At 39.3% G+C, this 26,080-nt stretch overlaps 2 protein-coding genes across 5 annotated transcripts in view; one reads left to right on the top strand and one right to left on the bottom strand.

Moving 5' to 3' along the window:
• The window catches only part of timmdc1 (translocase of inner mitochondrial membrane domain containing 1), a 99,871-nt gene that overhangs the window by 14,529 nt on the left and 59,262 nt on the right, over positions 1-26,080 (top strand). The gene's annotated exons all lie outside the window — the stretch shown is intronic.
• Positions 19,328-22,629, bottom strand: LOC309495610 (zinc finger BED domain-containing protein 4-like). Its single transcript, XM_082165434.1, has 2 exons — positions 20,714-22,629; positions 19,328-20,494 (listed from the first exon to the last, which is right to left on the bottom strand). Exons 1-2 carry the CDS (start codon positions 21,134-21,136, stop codon positions 19,847-19,849), a joined length of 1,071 nt encoding a protein of 356 aa, XP_082021560.1. The 5' UTR covers positions 21,137-22,629; the 3' UTR covers positions 19,328-19,846.

Here is a 26,080-nt window from a genome sequence, read left to right on the forward strand (position 1 = left end):
AGTGAGAATACTTGGTTTTCATGGTTTCAGGGGCTTTTGGGGCCTTAACATGCTCGGAAACTCTTGAAACTTTGCACACAGGTCAGAACCCGCAGCCATTAGAGCCAGGCTGAAGCTGGTACCCGGGCGTGGCAGGGGGGCTCGACAGCGCCCCCTGGAATGGGATTCGAACACTTGTCCATAAATCAAACACGCTTGCATGTAATAATATGAAACTCGGTACACATATAGATCTCATCGGCTTGAACAACTTTCGTGCTCTAAGTTTTACGCCAGCCCAACAGATAGTCGGCTATTATGGGTTGTTTGGAAACGCATGCCCCTGGATTTCGATATACTTCTCCTTGGGAATTGATCGAATTGCCACCAAACTCGGTCAGCATGAAGTCAAGACATTGAGGATGATAAATTGCCAGCGGATTTTTGATATCTCGAACGGTTTGGCCGTGGCGAGGAAACAAATTTATGGCGAGAAAAGATAAACAAAATGTGTGTTATAACTTAGTCCGTTTTACTCACAGTTACAAAACTCGACACATATATTGTTCTCGTCGAACCGGACAACTTTCTAATTTACAGTCATTAGCTCGGATCAACAGGAAGTCAGATATTTTGGTTTGAATGTGGATTTTCTCTGACAGAGAGAGTGCCCTCTGCCATTCTGTGTGTGTGTGTCTGTGTGGGGAGGGGAGGGGGGTGTCTGTGTGTGTGTGGTGAGGAGGAGGAGGGGGTCTCACTCTCTCTGTGTTTGTGTGTGTGTGGCTGTCTGTCTGTTACAGTGAAAAGAGCTTAACCATTTCATTCATTTGTTCTGCATTAAATGATAAATAAATCTCCAAGGCCGTGCTTTTTTGTATATAAAATATTTATATATAAAAATTATATTTATATATAAATATATATTAGGTATGTGACTGAGGATATTTTCCCACCGGTTAATCGATGTGTGACACCGGCGAGGGCTTTTAAATCGCTAATATGAAAGTAAAATACTCCCGTCCGCACGGACATTGATAATGCTTCGGAGCAGAGCGAGGGTTTTCCATTATTTGCTATGGAAGTAGGAATGAACTAGGGCTGCACAATTAATCGAATTTCTAATCGCGATTACGGATGCCACAATTACGTAATCGTTCAAAGCCTGATCTTAATGAAACTTAAGCAGTGTGTTCGTTGTAAGAGGCCGATCACATGGATGTGACTATTGTGAATCAAACTTATAGCGCCACCAACTGGCTGCAGGAAGTGTGTCACTTTCAAAATGCTTTTGTCAAAAGTGGGGGGGTTAGTTTTACGTACATTTACAAAAATGAGTAAGTATATTGGTTTCATCGAGCCGGACAACTTTCTAATTTACAGTCTTTAGCTCCGACCAGCAGGAAGTCAGATATTTTGGTTTGAATGTGGATTTCTTTTCAAAATTAGCCTCTGAATTTTTATCCACTCCTCTTAAAGCCCATGTTGCAGGTTTTTTTTATTTTTTTTTATTAATATAACCTTGTATGAAAATACCATATGAAAAGTAAATGCAGGATTAAAAATTGTTTTGCAAGACATAAGGGCACAAATTTAATAGAAAACGTGACCGTTTCCTTGACCGTGTTGAAAAAACGCTTTTTTTCACCATCGCGTCATATGACGCCACATGAGGTAGTCGTTCGCCGGCTCTGCGTTCGCTCAGTGCGGAGTAGGTTGGTATTCAGTTGGAGCGGTCATGATTCAGTGTGTTTTCGGTGCTTATTGTATTTCAATGAATCATCGTCGTGGTAAATGATTGTGAATTATGGCCTGTCAGGGCATCGAGTCCACAGGTTTCCGAATAAGAAAAAGGACGGTGCGATCTTCCGTGCCTGTGTGCGTTTTGTGCAGGGTAAGAGACGGGACTTCACTTCTGCTTCTGCTTTGAATAACGCGGTAGTGTGTAGCGTTCACTATAGACCGAATGATTATAATCCCGGCGATATGTGGACACTGTCCCGGCTCCTTCATCGGGTCGCCCGGTGACGGTCCGCGGCCCGTCAGCATGTGGTTCGGCCGCCGGCGGGAAACATGACGCTCACGGATCCGTCAGAGATCACATATTGTACATCTGTTTTACAAAATGTGCCTTGTCTTAATTTAATTCATTAACATATCCTACATAAACTTGTAATGCATTTATGTGTTTGTTATTAGTCTGCAGCCAACACTTATTATTATTATTATAAATATGATATATTATGTTCTATAATTCATTTTCAATCTGTACAAACCGACTTTAATGTTTGTGTTGGCTGTTTCTACATATAAAGTTTTTATACAGTAAGACAGTTGTGATTGTGATAATTTTTTGTATTCATCGTCACCAAATGGGTCAATTCAAAGCCTTTATAAAGTCCCTCTTCCTCTGGAAACTGTCTCCTAATGGCTGACACACACAGCACATGCAGGTAAGGGTCTAAATACTAGCTTTGCTATTGCCTGATACATGATGATAATAATCTCTACAGTATTGTGATCTGAGCATAGTGTTATACATATCATCAGGCTAACGTGAATACATCTATAAGCTAACACTGTTCTCTTGCCCTGTTCTCCTCACACCACAACTCACCGTTGTTCTGTCTAACCCTGGCCTGTCCTGCTCACTTGGCTTCATATCAGGCTCATAATTATATGATATCATCATATATATCAATTATATGAATTATATATATCATACGAGTAAACATTTAGGCTACAATTCCCCCAGCTTTCCGAGCTGTCATTGCGATCCATTGCTTTCCTATTGTTTACTTTGACCGCTCTACCTCATGTTGCGTCACTTCCGGTTCGGCGGTTTTCAAATGCGGAAGTAAAATTTTCTCACAAAAACGACTCCAGAAGCCTAAATAGCGTTTTATAAGTATGTGTTTATATTTAAATCTAGTTCCTACATTATTTTTCTATACATTGGCTTACTGGGTATTCTAACCTGCAACATGGGCTTTAAGTGGTTTATTTTAATCACAACAAACTTTTTCAACATGATGAAAATACATTAAAGATGCTAAATTGTGAACGGATAATAAATATCTCAAACGGTTTTGCTATGGCGAGGGATTAAAGTAATGTACAAAAAGGAAACACTAAAAGCCTCATATCTTATAAAAATGTAATTATACACCATTTTTTTCTATATAAAAGTATACAAATATCACAACTAAACCCATTTTATTCTTTTTTTTTTTTTAATTTAAGAATTAAGTTTAAAAATAGTAATTGTACTATTTAGTCCCATAAAAGTCAAGTCATACATAGGGCTATACTGCCCTCTTGTGTTCAAAATCAGGTAGGCCTATTGTTTCTATAAAAAAATATACTAGGGGACTGTTCGTTTTTTATTTAAGGGGCCACCGGAGGAGTTTTGAGATCTGTTGTCAAAAAAGACATGACCCTCCCTTAGCCAGCAATAAATTTTTCTATGACCCTCCAAAATGATTGTGAAAAAAGGCACGACCCTCCCCGATAATTTATTGATTAGCCTACTTCTGTACTGGTTTGCGCTTGGCAAAGATGATAGCCATTGTTTGTTTGTTTTTAAACCATAAACTCTTGCTTTCTCATCTTACTAGGGCTGTAACGATAGACCAAACCTACGATTCGTTTCGTATCATGATTTTTGGATTTATATTTGAAAAAAAAAAATCATGTTTTCGGTGCTGATGCGGTGTGACTCGTTCAACATGTGGGTGGCGCTGCCAACAAAGCATCTAAAAGCTGTCACAAAGAACCGGCAAAAGTAGGCTAATGATAGGGGAGCGCGGGGCACAACCGTACACGGGGCTAGTTGTAACACGCTTGTTTTAAACACTTCCGCACATGCTTGGATGACGAAACTTTGTGTATTTACTAGTTGCCATATCAACACTATATAAAAAAATCCGCCAAAATAATTTTTTTGGGGAAGATATCCATAGACATTTATTAAACCATAGCAAAAGTAAATTTCTTACTTAAGTTAATTTTTCCTCTCTATTTTTTGTGTTTATTTAAAATAAGACAAATCTGATATTTTAATCTCTAAGATGTTATTTAACAGTTAAGATAGTTATTTAATGCTTCGCTAACCAGCAGAAGACACTAGCAGGGTTTAAATCCCAGTTGTGCAGGCGGGGGCATGTTGTAACACTGCGTTACAATGTGCCCCTATTAGAAATATGCTATTATATTCTATACTTTTATTAATTTTATTGAGAAAACATGAGAAAAAGATTTATAAAGACTGAGAGTCAATGTTCAGAAATTACAAATTATTTATTTGTTTTGAACTATGTTGTATAGCTGTGTTTTCATGTGTTCGTAGTCAAAACTCAAAATGAGTTTATATTTAATTATTAAAAATTGCCATTATTTTATATGAAAAAGTTTTTTAAATGTATTTTATTCAGAAAATATTTTAGTTTGTTTTGTATATATTTTTTATTAGATCAGATAACATTTTAAGCTGTCATATGTTATGTTACAATGTGCCCCACACATGTTACAATGTACCCCACCTATGGGGCATGTTGTCGCATTTCACTTCCATTCTTTCGGGGTAGGCCTATATCAAGAAAAAAAGTATATACTGTATTAATAAAACAAAAACACATAATTGTGGTAGACGTGGGAAATTAATGTGGGAAAAAAATAAATAGGCTACTCTGAACCATAAGTAGATTTACACAAAAAAAGCGTTACTTTGTGCCCCGCTTTCGTAAAATATAGCAAGGATACATTTTAATTGTTTATTAATAAACAAGTGTTTTCTGTGTCGACTGCAAAGATGAAGTTGACGATGCGTCGCGATCTTCTCAGAACGTGCCAGAGAGAAATGCACATTTCATAAGCAGAAAGCAGTCTGTTTTCCTTCGTTTTGAATTGTTCTGTTTAAAAGTAGACATTTCAAGCTTTCTATATATTTCTCAGGTCTGTGAGGCAAGTAGCATAGGCTACCCTACGCTGAGTTTCGGTTCATTTATGAGACAAGTCCAGTTCACTCGCCCGCGCCTCCTGTCATTATCGTTTTTCTACTATATTTACTTCTTAAAATCCAGATGAAACATTGATTAAAATTAAGATACAATTAATAAAAAAACGAAATTCACTTTAAAGAAAGGCTTTGTGTTTGAGGTCTCTGTGACATTTTTAAAGTCGCTTTCAGAGCAGTCATGTCCGTAATGGAGAACTGTCACGCCCGTAACATTTTTTTTTTTTTTTTCACATTTAATGCGAACACGAAAAATAAAATAAAAATAATATTTTATGTTCTGTGTAGGCCGATCTTTATTCATCCGGTGGGTATATATCTTTTGGTTTGCACAGTGTAATTGATAGAATTACTAAAACATATTTTGCCACCTAAAAGTTAAAGATTTTTTGTGTCACATCATATGTGTATTTCCCTCATATTAAATATAAAACGCATGTGTAGACTGATATTTTTCTAATGTCTTGACTCCTTTCAGACGTTTCAAAATATTGGTATTAAATGCATTTTCTGAGAATTTATATTTCAAGTTTTGACTGCAAATGTCACGTCTATAACACTGGAAATTAAAATATGGTAGTATCGCGCACATTCTATCAGTTGCAGATCTGGGCCTCAGTCCCAATACTGTAAAACTCGACGTACGTTCACATCACTCACAGGACACTGTGCACTTATTCGCAATCACAAAAGTTCATTATTTGCTCGTGCTTTAAAGCTTTGCCGGGTAAACATTTCTTTGGCATTCTGTTCTGACATGATGCACTTTTTCTAAGCGCGAACTGAAGTGCGCGCGCACTGTCAAACAGCGCCAAACTGGATTTTTGTTGGGTCAGACCCATCTGATATCGAAGGGGGGCTGATAACGCGAGATCAACATGGAGCTAAATGGAAAAAAATATCACCAAACAAGCCACTTTGAAATGTTGCTGTTTTCATGAATATAAAAGTTGGGTGACCCTCCCTCGAGACTAAAAAAAGTTGGATGACCCTCCCCTCAACAAAGAATAAAAATACATGACCCTCCCCTATTTTCCTCCGGTGGCCCCTTCCATAAATACCGAACGGTCCCTAGGTATGTGACGGTGAGAATATTTTACCACCGGTTAATCGACGTGTGACACCGCTGGGGGCTTTTGAATCGCCAACTTAAAAACGAAGGTAAAATATGTTCGTCCCCACGGACATTGATAGTGGTTGAGCGAGCGTTTCAAATGAATTCCTATGGAAGTAGGAATTAGCTGAAAAACGTTCACTCTGTTCTGCTCATTCCTCGCCGTGGACGCGCACCGTTATAAATGCAGCCGTGAGCATTTTAGTTTAATTTTAAAATTAGCGCCTTTCGGGGGGTGGATTGCTTGAAATTATTTTACAAAAGCACAATGTTGTGTTTTATTGCGACTGTACACAAATATAAGTTAACACTTTGCAGTTTGAATGTCGTCCTGTATAATGACGGAGTATGTTTTTATGTGTCAACTGTTCAATCGTGCCCACGCCACACACACACACACACACACGGTTTACTATCTTTGTGGGGACTCTCCATTGACTTAATGGTTTTTATACTGTACAAACTGTATATTATATCTCCTTACACTAACCCTACTCCTAAACCTACCCATCACAGAAAACTTTCTGCACTTTTACATTTCCAAAAAAAACTCATTCTGTATGATTTATAAGCTTGTTTACCCATGGGGACCTCTATTTAGGTCCCCACTGTGACACGAGTCCCCATGAGTCTGTGTGCATTCAGGTTGAAGTCCCCACCGGGATAGAAAAACATGAACACACACACACACACACACACATTCCAGCATTGCAATCTTGACATCTCAGCCTGTTTATTACAGCCTTAATAAAATATAATAATAAAATGGTCAACCTAACATATAAAAATTACACTGCTCTAAATAGTCAGTAGTACAATTCGTACATTCACAGTAAGCACCGCTCAACTGTGATGTTTCCAAGCACATTTTTGCGCATGTGAAGAGGATAATTTTTCCCTTCAATATTGGAACGTGAGTGAAGTACAAAGCCTATAATAAACAATAGTTTAGCATCCCAAAAATGTAATAATATATATTATATATATATATATATATATATATATATATATATATATAATAATATATATTAAAAATAGGGGGGAAAAGAATATATATATATATACTCTCTCTTTCTCTCTCTCTCTATATATATATATATATATATATATATATATATATATATACTCTCTCTCTCTCTCTCTCTCTCTCTCTATATATATATATATATATATATATATATATATGTATATAAATATAGCTGCGAGCAGTGATGGAGGGCCCAAGGCCCGCAATCGCTGCTCGCAGCTATATTTATTATTATTATTATTATTGTTATTTTTCTTACGACTATTCAGGCACTTTTGAGGCCCTTAACATGCTCAAAAACTCTTGAAACTTTGCACACGGGTCAGAACCCGCGGCCATCAGGGCCGGGCTGAAGCTGGTATCCGGGCGTGGCAGGGGGGCTCGACAGCGCCCCCTGGAACGGGATCCGAACACTTGTCCATAAATCAAACACGCTTGCATGTAATAATATGAAACTCGGTACACATATAGATCTCATCGGGCCGAACAACTTTCGTGCTCTAAGTTTTACGCCAGCCCAAAAGGAATTAGACTATTTAAGGTTGTTTGGAAATGCATGCTCAGGAATTTGAAACACTTCTCCTAGGAAATTCACCCGGTCACCACCAAACTCAGTGTGCATGAAGTCAAGGCATTGAGGATGAAAAATTGCCAGGGGATTTTTGATATCTCGAACGGTTTGGCCGTGGCGAGGAAACGAATTGATGGCGAATAATGGAAACAGGAAGTGTGTTATAACTTCTGCATACATTAACTCAGTGGTTCCCAAACTTTTAACAGGCATGTACCCCCCGAGACATTATAGATCTTCCGGAGTACCCCCAACACCACCAATTGTTAACAAGTTTTTTTTATTTTTTATTTATTTATTTTGATCAATTTTGTCGAGAATAGTGAATAGAATCATAAACATATGATACAAATCGAATCAAAAGTCAACATATGATACAAATAGGGCTGTGACGGTGGCAGTTTTTTACCACCGTGGTAGTAATGGACCCAAATACCGGCGGTGTTGCGGTGGTCGGGGGGTTGTTAGAGAAACAAGAAGGAAACAAAGAAGGTTGTTAGAGAAACAAAGAAACAACACACTAAAACCTGTAAAGCATTGAAATAAATATCAGTAAATACTGGTAACTTACATAATATAATAAAGTTGAATCTATTTAAAAATAAATAAATAAAAACTTTCGTTAAATTTTCCACACAAAGACGCGTGATACAGCCTACCGCTCTGCTCTTTGAGAGGGATGTGGGACACGAGCAGGCAAGAGACCATCGATCTATTTTCTGATATCTTCATGTTTTCTACTTGTAAAAGGTATGAAGAGCGAATTCTATCTTCCACAAGGGCATTTAGCCACTGATATGGCATTTAGGCTATGTTTGCGCGCTGCCAGAGAAAGCCAAACTAAAATCACCCGCGCGTGTGAAACGTGCTTTACAAATGAACTTGATGCGCCTTACCAATTATCATATGTCTAATAACAAGCACAAACTGTGTTAAAAAGAATTTGACGTACTAGTAAAAATGTAGGCTATCTGTCCTAACACAGCTAAAGAATATAAAAATAATCGACCTAAAAGCGAACAAAGGAAGAAACGTTTATAATCCCCTTTGGAAATGGGTGAGACGCGAGTGAAGATATGGGAAAAGAAAAAAGAGATTCCATGCAGGGATGAGTCACGATTTTTGAATATTCGATTAGTTGATTTAATTATAGAATATCTAATGTTCTAATGTCTGTTGTGCAATCATTCTCTAAAATAAAATCTCCATGTTCTGGTGCTGATGCGGTGGTGACGAGTTCATGTAACCAGAGGGTGACGCTGCCAATAACGCACATAACAGCTGTCACAAAGAGCCGGCAAAAGTAATGAATGTGTCAAATATAGCAATGAGACATTTGAATAGTTTATTAATAAAGTGTTTGTTTTTTTGTGTCAGTGTTAGTTAGTTGTTGACGATGCTGACTCGTCATCTTCGCAGTGAACGCGCCTAGAGAAATGCACACTTCGTACGGATTGCATGCATATGCTAGTCGGTTTATTTTCGTTTTGAATTGTTTTGTTTAAAAGTAGACGGTTCAAGCTCTCTATAAGGAATAACTAATGGAATATTTTTTAATTCGCTAATAATCGGATGACCAGATTGCAAACCAGAATTCAAAGCCGAAAAAGCTTAAGTTTATGGGCTCACGCACAACTCTCTCATTCGTCATGAATTCAAACTTTTCCATGGCTGCGATATAACATTTAATTGCTAATCTATTATTTATTTTGTAAACAAAGCTTTGTGTGTCATAATATTAATGTAAAACAGCATTCATTTTTTTGGGCAAACCACCGCCGGTACTACTCAGCCACCGCGGTGGTGCGGTTGTCAAGATTACCGGCAATTCGCGTACCCCCTGAAATCAGTCCACGTACCCCTGGGGGTACGCGTACCCCAGTTTGACAACCGTGGCATTAACTGATCTTGATGAAACTTCTGCAGTGTGTTCGTTGTAAGAGGCCGAACACATGGATGTGACTATTGTGAGTCAAAGTTATAGCGCCACCAACTGGCAGCAGGAAGTGTGTCACTTTCAAAATGCTTTGAAATCACTCTCTTATTTTTACCCGATTTGCTTCAAACTTTGTGTATAATGTAGACACACGGCAGATGTAGACCTGTGAAAGGATTATTGATATCTTAGATACTGTTGCCGTGGCAACGCATCAAACTTTAATATTCTTTTCGGATGCTTTTGAGACTCTTCACATACTTGAAATTGCATGAAACTCGACAGACACATCATATTTATTAGCCAGTAGACATGTGAAAAGTTTCAGAAACGGGCGTGGTGAGGGGCTCAGTAGCGCCACCTTTAGTCAAAAATGGGGGCTTAGTTTTAAGTAGAGTCACAAAAATCGTTATGTATATTGTTCTCATTAAGCTGGACAACTTTCTAATTTATTGTCATAAGCCCTGACAAACAGGAAGTGAGATATTTTGGTTTGAATGTGATATTTTTGAGAATTTTCTCTCTCTCTCTCTGTCTCTGTGTGTGTGTGGGGTGTGGGGAATTTGTCTGTTAGGAGAGACTGCTCTTATAATTAGGGCCCAAGCCCTGAAAGGGCGAAGTTGGCCGTGGCGAGGAAATGAATTTATGGCGAATAATGCAAACATGAAGTGTGTTATAACTTCTGCATACATTATCTGATCTTGATGAAACTTCAGCAGTGTGTTCGTTGTAAGAGGCCGATCACATGGATGTGACTATTGTGAGTCAAAGTTATAGCGCCACCAACTGGTAGCAGGAAGTGTGTCACTTTCAAAATGTTTTTGACACAATGTTAAAATGTTAGTTTTACCCACAATTACAAAAATAAGTACGTATATTGGTCTCATCGAGCAGGACAACGTTCTAATTTGCAGTCATTAGCTCTGACCAATAGGAAGTCAGATATTTTGGTTTGAATGTGGATTTATTTCAGAATGTGGTTTGGCCAAGCTCGTGGCATTCCACGTACACTTATCTAAAGTAACATTAAATTAGAGGTAATTAGACGCACCCAAATCTAGGTTGATCAAACAGCATTTGCTGATTCTAGACGGAAAATAACTTCTCCTCATCCAAGCACACTTGAATTTGATACCAGGTATTAGTCGTCACTAATCTCTGATGCAAACTTGTGGAAATATACAAATCCGTTTTTACTTGGGAAAAATAATTTGCAGAGTAATTCAGAATAAATTCAAACGTAAGAAATGATAAATTCTTACGTTTGAATTTATTCTGAATTAAGGCCATTGCACACTGAGTCCGAAATTCGCATCCGAAATTTTCGCACGTTAAAAAAAAAAATCGACCTCACGTTATGTCAATCACGCTTGCACACTGTCTACGAAACTTTCGTCCGTAATAAAAAAATTCGGATCGGGTTCGATTTTCTGCGTTTTTCGCATCCACAGCCAGTATTTTGAGAGGTTTTTTCACAATTCAGAGCCACCGTACAACTAAAAGCGAACGACAAAATCCACAATGGATTTAGCAGCCAATTCGATCACTAATCATGTATTATTTATTTGGGTATAAAATATAACCTGTAAACAGCTGTTCTGTCTGCCCAGCGCTTCCGCCGGCCGCCTGCTTGTGTGTGTGTGTGTGCGCGCGCGCGCCCATACCTTAGACATACTGCCAGAGTGCCAGTCTCTGTTCAGGATCGATTGGTTCACGGAAATTGGTGGTCTTGTTTTTAATATGTGGCTCCAGTATCGCTAGCAAAGCATCAAACTGTTCCACTGACATTCTGAGGTAAATTTTGAATCGCTCGGGATAATTTCGCAACTCCTTGATAAGGAGGTGAAACTCTCCTTCCTCTCGGCGCAATCTCAGTATTGGGTGGACCCAATATTTCCTCTTTCTTTTTCTCTTTTTAAGAAGAAAGAGGGCAACAAAATCATGCCCACTGCTACCCTTGACGAATCCATTTTGTGGAATCCGTTTTTTCCGCAAAGGTTTAATAAATACGCATCGGACTCAGTGTGCAAGGTTTCTGTGCGTGACGAATTTTAAGGCTGACGAACACGAAAAAACGCATACGAAAATTTCGGACTCGGTGTGCAATGGCCTTTACTCTGCAAATTATTTTTGTTCAAAGTTCAGAGTTACTACGTTCTCTGACGCGTCTCTGGAACGTTGAATATGAAAAGGTTTTTGTTTCAGGATTGATGAGATGCTCGTTTGCTGTTTCTCTTTTTAGATTTCATTGTCTTGTGATTTACATTGTAGCCACATGGCAATCCTATGCTCCTGTTATGGTTTTACTGCAGCTATATAAAAATTAGCAGAGTTTCCACCAAGGAGACAAACAAATTCAACAAACACACTTGATATTTAAAGGATAATTCCGGTATTTAACACATTGAGTCTATTTTGTAGTTTGTTATGGATGAACTAGAGTGGTGGACACAGAAATTTTGACGATGGGTCCTGTCTCGACTTTTTGACTCTTTTAGAATCGCCTTTGACCGCTTCAGAGTGGCTGTCTATGGGCATGCACGAACATGTCCTTAAAGCAACCCTTAACGTTCGTTTTCAAAACTGTGCAACTCACCGAGTGGTTAGTGGTGTTTGTTGATGGTGTTAAAGGTGTTAAATACCGGAATTATCCTTTAATCCAGTTTACACAAGATACATGGCCTAGCATGCATGGCATCTACAACCTTTTACCTAAGTGTTTCATACAACACTTAAGTAAAGCAATCATGTGTTTTAAAGAATAAACTTAACTAGCCTATGTGCACATTAGGGCTGGGACGGTTACCGCATTACCGCAATACCGCGGTCACGTGACGCTTACCGCGGGTCTGAGCTCCTCACCATCATCACCGCAAAAAAAAAAAATGTTGGGGGGTGTTTGAGGTTTAAAGCGGTTTACCGCTATACCGCGGAAATTTTTCAACCGCGGTAAGAAAAAATCCATACCGTCCCAGTCCTAGTGCACATTTTAGTAGCACAAACAACTATAAAGTGTGTTCTATGAGCACAATGTGTTAAGCACAACTACAAATTTGAAAATCCAAACAGAATCATTGCAAACATGAACCTATGCATCACATCATCCTGTTTTTCTCAACCTTGCTTTTCATAAACAAATGCATCGACTTGTCTTTTCGTTTATCCAATTACATGTTTTCCGATAAAATTAAAAGAATTGACTTACCACAACGCCGGAAGAAAGAGAAGATGTTCAAACCTCATGTTGATTTTTAAATCCAAATACTTTGCTGGAAAGGACTAGGGCTGGGTATCGATTCAGATGTTACAATTAGATTCGATTTCGATTCACAAGCTCTCAATTCGATTCGACTCAATGAATATATATTTAATACAAATCCTATATATATATATTTTTTTTTAAATACAAAAAAAGTGAACATAAGTTTACAAGTAGTTAGTTAATAAAAAAGATATTAAGAGCTACAAACCTGTATATTAAACTCTTTTTATTTTAGGTACACTTGGGTACATTAAAACAGAATCATATTTACCTGTGCCCTTCCTGTCTAACAGGTAGGACATATGTAGAAATTGAATAAAATTATCAAACAGTCTGCGCTGCATTAATTATAAATTACAGTGGGTACGGAAAGTATTCAGACCCCCTTACATTTTTCACTTTTTGTTATATTGCAGCCATTTGCTAAAATCATTTAAGTTAATTTTTTCCCCTCATTATTGTACACACAGCACCCCATATTGACAGAAAAACACAGAATTGTTGACATTTTTGCACATTTATTAAAAAAGAAAAACTAAAATATCACATGGTCCTAAGTATTCAGACCCTTTGCTGTGACACTCATATATTTAACTCAGGTGCTGTCCATTTCGTCTGATCATCCTTGAGATGGTTCTACACCTTAATTTGAGTCCAGCTGTGTTTGATTATACTGATTGGACTTGATTAGGAAAGCCACACACCTGTCTATATAAGACCTTACAGCTCACAGTGCATGTCAGAGCAAATGAGAATCATGAGGTCAAAGGAACTGCCTGAAGAGCTCAGAGACAGAATTGTGGCAAGGCACATATCTGGCCATGGTTACAAAAAAAATTCTGCTGCACTGAAGTTTCCTAAGAGCACAGTGGCCTCCATAATCCTTAAATGGAAGACGTTTGGGACGACCAGAACCCTTCCTAGAGCTGGCCGTCCGGCCAAACTGAGCTATCGGGGGAGAAGAGCCTTGGTGAGAGAGGTAAAGAAGAACCCAAAGATCACTGTGGCTGAGCTCCAGAGTTGCAGTTGGGAGATGGGAGAAAGTTGTAGTAAGTCAACCATCACTGCAGCCATCCACCAGTCGGGGCTTTATGGCAGAGTGGCCCGACGGAAGCCTCTCCTCAGTGCAAGACACATGAAAGCACACCTGAAGGACTCCAAGATGGTGATAAATAAGATTCACTGGTCTGATGAGACCAAGATATAACTTTTTGGCCTTAATTCTAAGCGGTATGTGTGGAGAAAACCAGGCACTGCTCATCACCTGTCCAATACAGTCTCAACAGTGAAGCATGGTGGTGGCAGCATCATGCTGTGGGGGTGTTTTTCAGCTGCAGGGACAGGACGACTGGTTGCAATCGAGGGAAAGATGAATTTTGCCAAGTTCAGGGATATCCTGGACGAAAACCTTCTCCAGAGTGCTCTGGACCTCAGACTGGGCCGAAGGTTCACCTTCCAACAAGACAATGACCCTAAGCACACAGCTAAAATAATGAAGGAGTGGCTTCACAACAACTCTGTGACTGTTCTTGAATGGCCCAGCCAGAGCCCTGACTTAAACCCAATTGAGCATCTCTGGAGAGACCTGAAAATGGCTGTCCACCAACGTTTACCATCCAACCTGACAGAACTGGAGAGGATCTGCAAGGAGGAATGGCAGAGGATACCCAAATCCAGGTGTGAAAAACTTGTTGCATCTTTCCCAAAAAGACTCATGGCTGTATTAGGTCAAAAGGGTGCTTCTACTAAATACCGAGCAAAGGGTCTGAATACTTAGGACCATGTGATATTTCAGTTTTTCTTTTTTAATAAATGTGCAAAAATGTCAACAATTTTGTGTTTTTCTTTCAATATGGGGTGCTGTGTGTACAATAATGAGGAAAAAAATGAACTTAAATGATTTTAGCAAATGGCTGCAAATATAACAAAGAGTGAAAAATTTAAGGGGGTCTGAATACTTTCCGTACCCACTGTATATATAGACTAATCCTTATTAAAGTTACAAAAGTTCTTTAGTCAAGAGCAGTGAGTGTTCCCTTTGTTCTTTGATTAACTTTAACAACAGAGATAATTAGTGGTTACTGTGTACTGTCCCTTTAAGACCAGCCGCTGCTGACAGAGACGCGGATCTCACACGCGCCTCATTCTCTCACGAGTCACAACTCTTCACGTTCATCATAAGACTGCTCTTATGTTAAGATACTCGACAAAAAGACATTTTGGCATAATTGTGTGTGTTATTGTTCGTGCAAGCGCGAAAGAGAACTATTTTGGGCTGTCTTGTGCGCACGCACAATATCAGCGCAAGTCTTTCTGTGTGTCACAGTCAGGACATTCACAGGCAGCGAGCTCTTTTTTGTCTTGTCGCGCATGAATGGTTTAAAAACATTTGCATGAATAAGAGCGGGATTATGTAACACTAGCCAAAGGATGACAAAAATTAACAGATGCTGCATTAATTGCGTTAACAGCCCAAATTTGTTTATTTCATAAAAAATCGCAGCATTTTGCGTCATATAATTGCGTAGGCTTGACATCGCAATTGCGATATGATTACTCGTGCTGCACTAGTTGAGGTTATTTTATGATTAAGATAAAACAAACATAAAATCTCACAGCATTAACTATAAAATGGAGTTTGCAAGCCTATGAACAGTGAAGGAAAACTAATACTGGCTTTTGGGTAATAGATAAATAAATATGGAGAAAAATTGATTCGTGGCGTTTGAGAATCGATTTTGAATCGACCACATTTTAAAAAACGATTAATCGAAAAATCGAGCCCAGCCCTAGAAAGGACGTTGCTCGCCTGTGTTGCGAGATCACGTCGGAGTCACCACTTTTGTAAGCTCTCGCTCGATAGGCCCAAAACCGGCATCCGACCAGCGCGGAAGGTCTTTACGTGTTACTGTCCTTTTCTCGCGGCAATGCTAAATGCAATACATTTGAATATGTATTCTCTCGTTATTTCATCTGACAATTACATAATCAATTCAAAGATAATCAATACAAAACATCAAAAGCTCTGGATTAAATGATGCTGAATTCTTTGAGGTCCTCAACATCATGGCTCATCTGAGTAACAGAAGGCCACGAACCCCTTGCTACATTCCATTATATAGACAGACCTCTTTCACATGGAAACATCTTCTAACAAGGGAAATTTGCATTCAGAGGTTACACCTTTTGGGGGTGTGAGACCACTAAATCGTCACTTCCGGTGATAGTACGTTGTGTGCGAAATGGCTGCTGCTTCTCATCGTTAATCGTTGTTTTGTTTTGTTATTCGTTTGTTTGTTACGTTTCATCTTCTACTGTTAATGTCATCGTGTTGTTTGCTTCTGGGCGACACTTCTGTCGCCGGAGCATCTGATTCTGGATGTTTTCTCGGGACATTAAAACTGGATAAATAATCTGGATAACCTGTCATTGGGAAAGAGCTTCTGGATCTGCCTTCTCGGGACATTAAATCTGGACTTAATGGAACAGTGTTGGATGTTTGAGTGAAGCTTCCTGAACTGCTATGTAATATTGGACTTACGCACTAACTTACATCTTCTGAAGTCCCTATGACATTCTTCGGACAATCTCTGCAAACTTCTGTTCAGCGTCTCACTTTGTGAAATCCCCGCGATCCCTCTGCCCACTGTCTCGGCTTAACCACTCTGCACTCTCGGTAGATAAGTTTCCTCTTGTTCATTGAGCAGTGTTTCCTTGTGGTTCTGCTCTTTCGGGTCTGGCTGACGTGGTGGCCTCGCTTTACTTTTTCCCGCGAGCCCTCTACCTCTGCATATCCGTGAGTCCCATAACATCTGATGCAGCCGGTAAGCAAGTTTCCACTTGTTTAGCGAGCTGTTTAGTTTTGTGGATTTCACTTAACATCAGCTGGGTTTGGCTAACGTGGTGTTGTTGTAACGTGGGTGGCCATTCGGCTTTCTGTGAGTGCTGTCTTAAACTGCAAAGAGATGTATTTTGCTTTTAATAACTCTCCGGCATTGAGACTGCTGGCCCTGGGCTTTGTTGGGCTTTTTCTGCTTCTCATTTACGGTATGGATTTAAACTACACTTAATTGCAACTGCATAACCTAAATCATCCATCCCGACTGGAAACCTCCACATTTGACTTATGTACTACTCTCGTAATTGCACGTCGTGCACGTTATATCCATCGGTCTGCTAAACGTCGATGGTTTTATGACATGACTCCTTTCTATCAATACCTGTGATCCTGTTGCCGAGATCGAAACGTAACCATAGTTACCATAATGATGTGACTCTCCACCGCGCCAGGACTCTCATACCACTAACCAGAGATGCAGTCTACTCACCAACGCATGTTCCCCATCGACACAACTGTGCTCTGTTGAACACTCGTTCCCTGACTGGCAAGGGTACACTCCTGAATGAAATTACAACTGAGAGAGACCTGGATCTATTGTTTCTGACTGAAACCTGGCAAACACCTGATTTCATTGAATTGAACCTTTTAACTCCTCCTGGATATAGTTATCTGACAAAACCTCGACTTAGTGGCAGAGGTGGTGGTCTGGCGGTGATTTTTAAGAACAATTATTAAGTGACTAAATATGACATTCTTGATGCTTCTAGTTTTGAATGTCTATCACTTCAACTCGCTGGCCCCGCTCCGCTTCTGATTTTGTTGATTTATAGACCTCCTAGAAATAATCTAAATTTTTGCCCTGATCTGACTGAACTTCTCACTCTTGCTTTCGCCCGGCATGATAGAATCATGATGCTAGGTGACTTTAAAATACATGTTGATTCTGATTGTACTGCTGAAAAATACTTTTTTTCTGTTTTGGATTATTTTGAAGTATCTCAGCATATTGATTTTCCAACACATTCTCACTCTCATACTCTTGATTTGCTCTGTACTGTTTGTATTGACAGTGTGCATGTTCAGGGTCATAATCTGGGCATCTCTGATCATAAACTAATTGTCTTTGACTTCTCACTTCCCCTTGTAAAACCAAAAACTAAAACTACCATATCTTACCGGAACCTGAGATCTATAACTGTTGACAATTTCTCTGCTGCTATTGCTGTCTCTGCTCTTCCTTCCGCACTCAATCTCCTGAGTCCTGATGAGATAGTTTCAACCTATGATAAATCTATTGGTAATGTCTTGGATGATCTTGCTCCATTAATAACTAGAACTGTCCCGTCTACCCATTCATCTCCTTGGTTCACTACTGAGCTTAGAGTTCTGAAAACAAAATGTAAGCGTCTTGAAAGACTTCACAAAAAATCTTCCCTTCTTGTCCATGCCATGGCTTTCTCTGATTCAGTACTGAAATATAAAGAAGCACTTAACATTGCACGCTCTAACTATCTTTCTACTGTTATCAACAAAGCTAAGTGCAAACCTAAAGCTCTTTTCTCTGAGATAAACAAACTAGTCAAACCATCCTCTGTAGCTATTGCTGGGTCTGCTGATCTCTGTGAAAGCTCTGTCTTTTTTCCTAAAAAAAAATTATAACATTTATCAATCTTTCTCTTCTACTGCCACTCCCCATTCAACTCCATATACATCCATACTCACAAATACATCTGTGGTTGAAAAACTGATTATCAAATCTAATTCTACCTCTTGTACACTCAATCCTATTCCAACATATCTTCTAAAAACTCTTTTGCCTTCACTTATTCATCCTATTACTCACATTATTAACAGATCTCTTGCACTGCATATGTCCCGCTTAATCTGAAAGTAGCAGCTAGGGATGCACCGATACCACTTTTTTGGAAAACGAGTACGAGTACTTGCATTTCAGTACTCGCCGATACCGAGTACTTAATAAAAAAAACATGATTTAAATTTACAGGTAACAGCTTTAGTCATATAATTTAACAAAAAAACAAGGGACTAGTTTGGAATTAAGAACATTTATTTAAAATGAAAAGCATGTTGTATGCAACATATTACAGAATAACTAATTATTTAAAAAAATTTAAACAGTGACAGTGCAACTCAAGTATTTTTTTCAGTTTGTTGTAAACTCTGCCGCTTTGGACGACACAAGGGGCATTAATAAACATCTTTGCTATTTAGTGCACAATATTTGAATAAACTAACAACATCCACCAACATAGAACTGTGGCAGTCAGTGCAACTGAGGTAGGTATTAACATCAAGTCTAAGACGACTCACTTAATGGAGCCTATTTAGAAAAAGTGAGTGGCAGGTTTTTTTTTAAGAAAAGTAGCTTTTCTGCATTATCAGCAGTCAGCCTGTTTCTGTTTTCATCTATAATGTGTGACACTGAGCTAAAAAGCCTTTCACTTTCCACACTGCTACATGGGGCTGAGAGGTATTTATGGGCCATTTTAGCCAAAGTGGGGAACCTGATTTTGTTGACACCCCAGTACTTCAGAGGACTGTCTTCACGAGGGCTTGGGGCCTCTCCGAGGTATGTGTTGAGCTCAATGGCAGCACCTGCTGCCAGCGGCTGTGCTGCCTGGGGCTGCTCCTTAGCGATTTCTTCAAATACAGTGTCCAGACTGCTGCTAGTGCTGGCCTGGGCCTTGAGGAACAGTTTAGCAGGAGGTTCTGCAGCTTCTGCCCGACTCCCCTCTGCCTCAGCTCTGGACATCATCTGCAGCTCCTGCTTCAGGTGCAGCTTGGCCTCCGGAGCATTGTTGGAGAAGAAGCGATCTTTATACCTGAACAAAATTCATGAATGTATTAATATGTGGAAAAATAGGACAGATTTTTGTTTCCCCTAAACCACTGTCACAAATGCCAGCCATTTGGCTTTCTGGTAGTAATAAGGGAAATATATTTCATATTATATATATTGCATACATTTGTATTTGTGTATTTTAGTTACAAAAATATAATATAATATTTCAGATGGAAATTAATCTTACATTTAGTACTGTAGTTTATCATTGAATACCTATAGCACACAGACTTTACCTTGGGTCAAGTATGGTGGAGATGGAAGTACAGTGGGTTGGTCTCGACGTCACTGAAGCGCTTCTTGACAGCTGCCAGTAAGGTTGCTTTCATTGTCTTGACGCCGTGGTCCTCGTCTGTTTCTCTGTTTAGAAGTCTCACTAGCACAGTCACAGCTGGGATGACATCAGAGGCTAGTGCGTCGTAGCTGCTCACTTTTTTAGTTAGTTCCTCAAAGGGGGCGAGGATGGCAACAGTCTTCTCCATAAGAGCCCATTGGTGAGCGGTGAGATAGTCAGGGAGTTCATGCTCGGACACATACACCCCCAGCACTCGCTTTTGCTCAATGAGGGACTGGAGCATGTAATACGTGCTGTTCCAGCGCGTCTGTACGTCCTGCTGCAGTCTCTTTATTGGCTGGTTGAGCTGTCCCTGAATGTCCTCGAGGCGGGAGTAGGCTAAGGCGGAATGTTTAAAATGCCCAATTATTTTCCGCCCCACTGCTATAGCATCTGCTATGCTCCTCTGTGCTAATAAGCCCTTGTGAACAGCCAGTTGGAGCGTGTGCGCGACACACGGCAGACTTGGGAGCCCTGCGTCATTCATGGCTTTAATCATGTTTTTGGCATTATCTCGAAGCACAACATGTACTGATGTTTTAGGTATACCCCATGTCTGGAGCATTTCCTCAAACACATGCGCTATAGCCTGGCTGGTGTGCGAGCCGCGGAATTGTTTCGCATGTAATATGGCTCGTTGCGGCATGAAACTCTCGTCTATCCACTGGGAGGTTAGACTAATTAGCGACACGGGGCTAACACTGCTTGTCCAAATATCCGTGGTGAAACTAAACGCAGAGGAGGCTTGCAGTAGGCTGTGGATATGTTTTTTCACGGAGTCGTGTAGTTTAGGCAGCTCCGTGTCAGTCATGTAGCGGCGGCTTGGGACATCATATCTGGGCTCCTGAACATGGAGGAGACGCAGGAATCCCACATTTTCTACCTCCGAGAGTGGCTGGTCACTCAATGCAATGTACTCGATAATTGCCTGTGTTATTTTCACAGCACGTGGATTGTCTCTGGACATTTTCTCTCGTCTTGAAAGAGTTTGCTGCAGCGTGGGTTGTGTTGGTTTAGAAGCGTGGGTAAACTCTTTGTACTCGTTGTCGTGTTGGGATTTTAGGTGCTTGATTAAATTACTTGTGTTAAATGCGCTACCTTTTGAGCCTCCTCTGGACAATTTCGCTGAGCACAATTTGCAGTCCGCCTTTGTTTTGTCGTCTTCATTCACTTTGAAATAGTTCCACACGGCTGACATGTTTCGTCTCGCCTCGCCTTCTCCCCGCTCTGAGCTGCGGGGGCGTGCCTGGAGGCGGGCACTCGGCGCCTGTGATTAACCCCTTACACGCCGCTCAAACATATACATTTCTCAGACCGTGGTATCGGTCCCCAGTATCGAGGGACTTTTAACGAGTACGAGTACTTTAGAAAATGTGGTATCGAGGCCGATACCAGATACCGGTATCGGTGCATCCCTAGTAGCAGCCATCACTCCAGTTCTCAAGAAGTCCGGCCTCGACAACGCCATTCAGAACAGCTATAGACCAATATCGAACCTCGCTTTCGTTGGCAAGCTACTTGAGAAGGTAGTTGCGGCACAACTGCAGTAACACTTAGAGGGACATAATCTATTTAAACCACTACAATCTGGTTTCCGTCCATATCACAGCACAGAAACAGCTCTTTTAAAAGTGCTGAATGATCTTCTTCTGGCTTCTGATTCTGGTGCACATAATATCCTGGTTCTTCTTGACCTCAGTGCAGCATTTGACACTGTGTGCCACTCTACACTTCTTTCTCGACTGTCTTCAATAGGTATCGCTGGTGCGGCTCTTCGGTGGTTCACTTCATATCTATTGAATAGACAGCAATTTGTTAGGATAGGTGAGAATCGATCCCATACTGTCACTATTTCTCATGGTATACCTCAAAGTTCTGTACTTGGTCCTCTTCTATTTCTCATTTATTTGCTGCCACTAGGCCAGATCATCAGACGGCATGGTCTCAACTTTCTTAGTTACGCTGATGATATTCAAATTTATTTCACGATTAACCCCAACTCAGCTTGTCCACCCGCTTCTGTTATCTCCTGCCTTCAGGAACTTAAAACATGGATGTCTGATAACTTCTTACAGCTTAATGCTGGGAAAACTGAAATCCTGTTAACCTGTTAAGCTTCACCAGTGCGTCGGCGCACTGAAGCGTTTTTTTAATTTATTTAGTTCAAAGTTATCAGATTTAATGTTATATCTTGACAAACTATACATCATTAAAAAGATATAAGACTCAAGTTTCAGTATTTGACAACTATTGTATTCTGAGAAACTTATAGTGACAGTTATGTCTTAATTTGTGTCAGGAGTTATGAAATGAAAAAATGAGTCGATACCTTTAATATGAATTATGAGCGTCAGCTGGTCCATTCATAAAAAAAACTCTGTGCTGTCGTCATGACAGTGCTTCACAAAACAACGTCCCTCAGGGCTTTTAGCTCAAAAAATTTGCAGACTTGGAGAAATATTGATATATTCTCATAGATTCACATCATATTTCTATAGACAGGAATAATATTTATTGAATTTATACCCAAATGCGTCGATGTAATCATTATGAGCGCTTCTTACTGAGATGTGCTGTGTTTTCAATTCAAACCAATAGCCTGAGGGCGCTATATGCACACTAATACTCTATATGGAACATGAAGAAGAGCGATAATCATGTGACCTTCAAGGACGTCACTGATAGCAGCTACACACAAAGCTAACACAGAGATCGCTGTAATATGCAGATATAGACGTTTTGAAGACAATAAACTAGGGGTCGACCGATTATCGGCGTGGCCGATTATCGGCGCCGATATTAAGCATTTTTATTGTTATCGGTATCGGCCATTTTAAAAACCGATTTGCCGATAATTTTTTTTTTTTTTTAAATGCGCGATCTGGCACTGATCCAGCCACCTCAGTCAGAGCGCACTGCTCTGTGTCCTAGACTAAGCCCCGCCCATCGACCATCTGATTTGTTGGGAGTCACAAGTCCGGCCAATCAATACGGCTGGCGCGGCTGGAAAATGTTCCGCTCTCACACCGAAAGCACTTGCTAACAGGAGCTGCTTCAGTGATCAATGATCATCATCACACATCAGTTATCTATCTCTCGAAGGTAAGAAAGCAGTAAACGTTCCTGAAGTTGCATTAAATCATTACACTGAAGTTGCAAAACACCTAATCGATTTATGATGACAAGCGCCGTTCAGTTATTATACTGTGAATTCCCGGTCAGTGTCCGTCATTGCAGTGATATGCTTTAACGGAGCTTCACATCAGTGCTAGTGAAACTAAAACGTACTTCTCTCACCATTCGGCCAATTTAACGTTATATTGTGAATAGATTATCAACACGAATGAATTCACTCACATCTGCTGCGGTTTTTGTGTTGTTCACATCGCTTCACTGAACATCAGTGTCCGTTCCGTTTGGGCTTTTAGTCAAAAAATTGCGCATATTTGGAGAAATATTGCATTGTTCTCACGTCACATGATTGTAAAATAATTTGTCACAGATTCAGAATGATCATTATGCAATTTTGAAGAGCTGAAAGGGCATCAAGCGCGAGCTCTGACGCCCGCGACGCGAGCTCCCTATCCCTGATTAGTTATCTATCTCCGCGGCCGCGCTCTCTCATTTGACGAATAACGTTAGTTGTCAATAATCTCACATTGATTGCACGTTTCTGGATGACGCTGTCCTGTATACTTCCTAGTTTGTATCGTCGTGATAAACAGTCAAACAAACATTTCACACATCAAAAATAAAGAAAAAAAAAACACTATTACAATATGGTTTGTATGTGATCTTAATGCAATTCTTCTTGGTATATTCATATGAATAATGTTCACATTATGCATGCAATAGCAGGTGTAGTGATTAGCTGCAAATAAAATGCTAAATATAACATGCATACACACACACACACATATATATAGTACAGTATTATATATATATATATATATATATATATATATACACATACTGTATGTGTGTATGTTATATTTAGCATTTTATTTGCAGCTAATCACCTGCTTTTCACACACGCGTACAGAATAGTCACCTCTATTATTTGGATGCTCCCACTACTTTTTATGTTTGTTGTTATTATTAATGATGTTGTTATTATGAATAGTTCTCAGAATTAAAGATATGTTAAAATAATTTAAAGAGAGTCTTTGTCAGAGGCCTTTTTATTCTTAATTTTGACATTAATTTAAATTTTTACACTAGACACATATCGGTTCAAAATATCGGTTATCGGGCTACTTGATCTGTAATAATCGGTATCGGCATCGGCCCTGAAAAATGCATATCGGTCGATCCCTACAATAAACATGATTGCAATGATATTTGATTTGCCTGTGTTCTTCAAGCAATGCCAGGTATTTTTATAATAATAGATTATATTTATAATGTAATGCTAATCGATATAGACTATCATCGTTCATAATACTATAAATAATATATTTTCTGTCTGATTTTTTTTATCTGAAGCCAAATTAGATCACAGAAGATTATTTAAAACACTCGACTTGCGTTATAAAGTAAGTTTGGAGCACAAACTTGGTTTTAATCTCATAAATGGTCATGTATTGATGGTGTGCTAAGCTAACATGCTAGCTAGCTCAGGTGCACCTGCTGCCACCTAGAAGTTATTCTTTTATGATTTTTTTTCTAAATAGGTAACTTATGCTAACTGAAATGTTTTAGTGCATTTGATACAGTTTCAAATGTAAGTGAGAACTTTGATAAAATAAATTAGGGATTGAAACCCTATGAATAGCCTGTGAATAGCCAGTCGTTAGTAACTATAATGCAGACAAAAGAAATGCATATTTAGTGCCATAACCAGGCTGGAGAGGTGTGAATGTGTGCAGGGGAGACTGAGACTGAATAGGGCGTTTTAACTAAATACAGAGTTTTAGACTTATCATTTTCAGATTTTAAATATACCATGGTCACACATGTGGCTTTAGCTGCAGTGCATTTCTAGATTGCTACAGTGCCAACTTCAATTTTATTTTCATGAAGATGTTTCATAAAAATACATTTCTAATAACTTTACAAAACTTTGAAGCTATTTAAAAAAAAAATCATTATGACAATAATTAATTCTACATTTACAATAAACTACAAGGTGTCAGCTTTCAAATGAGATCATACTTGTGCTTTTAGTAAAAAGGGTTCATGAACTGTGTTTCAGTTTGGGTATGTCATTTCTGGGGATTTTTCAAAAGTGGGGCTGCAGCTTAACAGGTTAATTGGCCCCAAATCAAAGAGTTTACCCGGACATGACATTTTTATTGAAATTGATGGTGTTCAGATTAGGCCTTCAAAAACTGTGCAGAATCTGGGAGTTTTGTTTGACCCCACGTTATGCTTTCATTCACACATCGGTCAGACTGTTAAATCATGCTTCTTTCACCTGCGGAATATTGTTCGTGTATGCCCCTCTCTTAACTTTGGAGATTCTGAAACTGTTATTCATGCTTTCATAACTTCCAGATTGGACTACTGTAACTCCTTATACAGCGGCCTACCCACCAAAGCAATACATCGCCTTCAAATGGTACAAAACTCTGCTGCTCGAGCACTTACATATAATAAAATATAATAAAAAATCTGCACATATTACCCCATCCTTCATCAACTTCACTGGCTTCCTGTGGTCAATCGCATCCAGTTTAAACTATTAGTCTTAGTTTATAAAGCCTGTCACGGTCCCGCACCTCAATACCTCGCTGAGTTAGTGCAACCATACCTTCCTGCCCGGATTCTTAGATCTAGCAACGAAAATTTGCTTGTCGTCCCCAGGTTTAAACTATCTACTGTGGGTGGTAGGGCTTTTAGTGTTGTAGGCTTTTAGTGTTGTAGGCCCTAAGCTATGGAATAAACTGCCCCCTAATCTTCGTGCCATCAACAATCTCCAGATCTTCAAATCGAAACTTAAAACTCATATATTTACCATGCTCAATAAATAATCTTCAATTCTATTTCTCTGTCTACCACTCTCTCACCTTTATTTTATTTTACATACTTTGCCGAAATTTATATGTTGCTAAAAAGGCTTATATGTTTGTTATCTTTGACTTATGTTCATTATTTGTAGTGTTTCCTTGTTTCCATCTGCTTTTCTGTTTGTTTGCTTGAT

This window comes from Leuciscus leuciscus (genome assembly GCF_965113295.1).
Source record: "Leuciscus leuciscus genome assembly, chromosome: 3".
NCBI lineage: Eukaryota > Metazoa > Chordata > Actinopteri > Cypriniformes > Leuciscidae > Leuciscus > Leuciscus leuciscus.

Coding starts and splice junctions, on each gene's coding strand:
- LOC309495610 (XM_082165434.1), bottom strand. CDS start 21,136: ATGTCAGCCGTGTGGAACTATTTCAAAGTGAATGAAGACGACAAAACA. Junction 20,495..20,713: donor TGCCTAAACTACACGACTCC/GTGAAAAAACAT, acceptor GAAATGCTCCAG/ACATGGGGTATACCTAAAAC.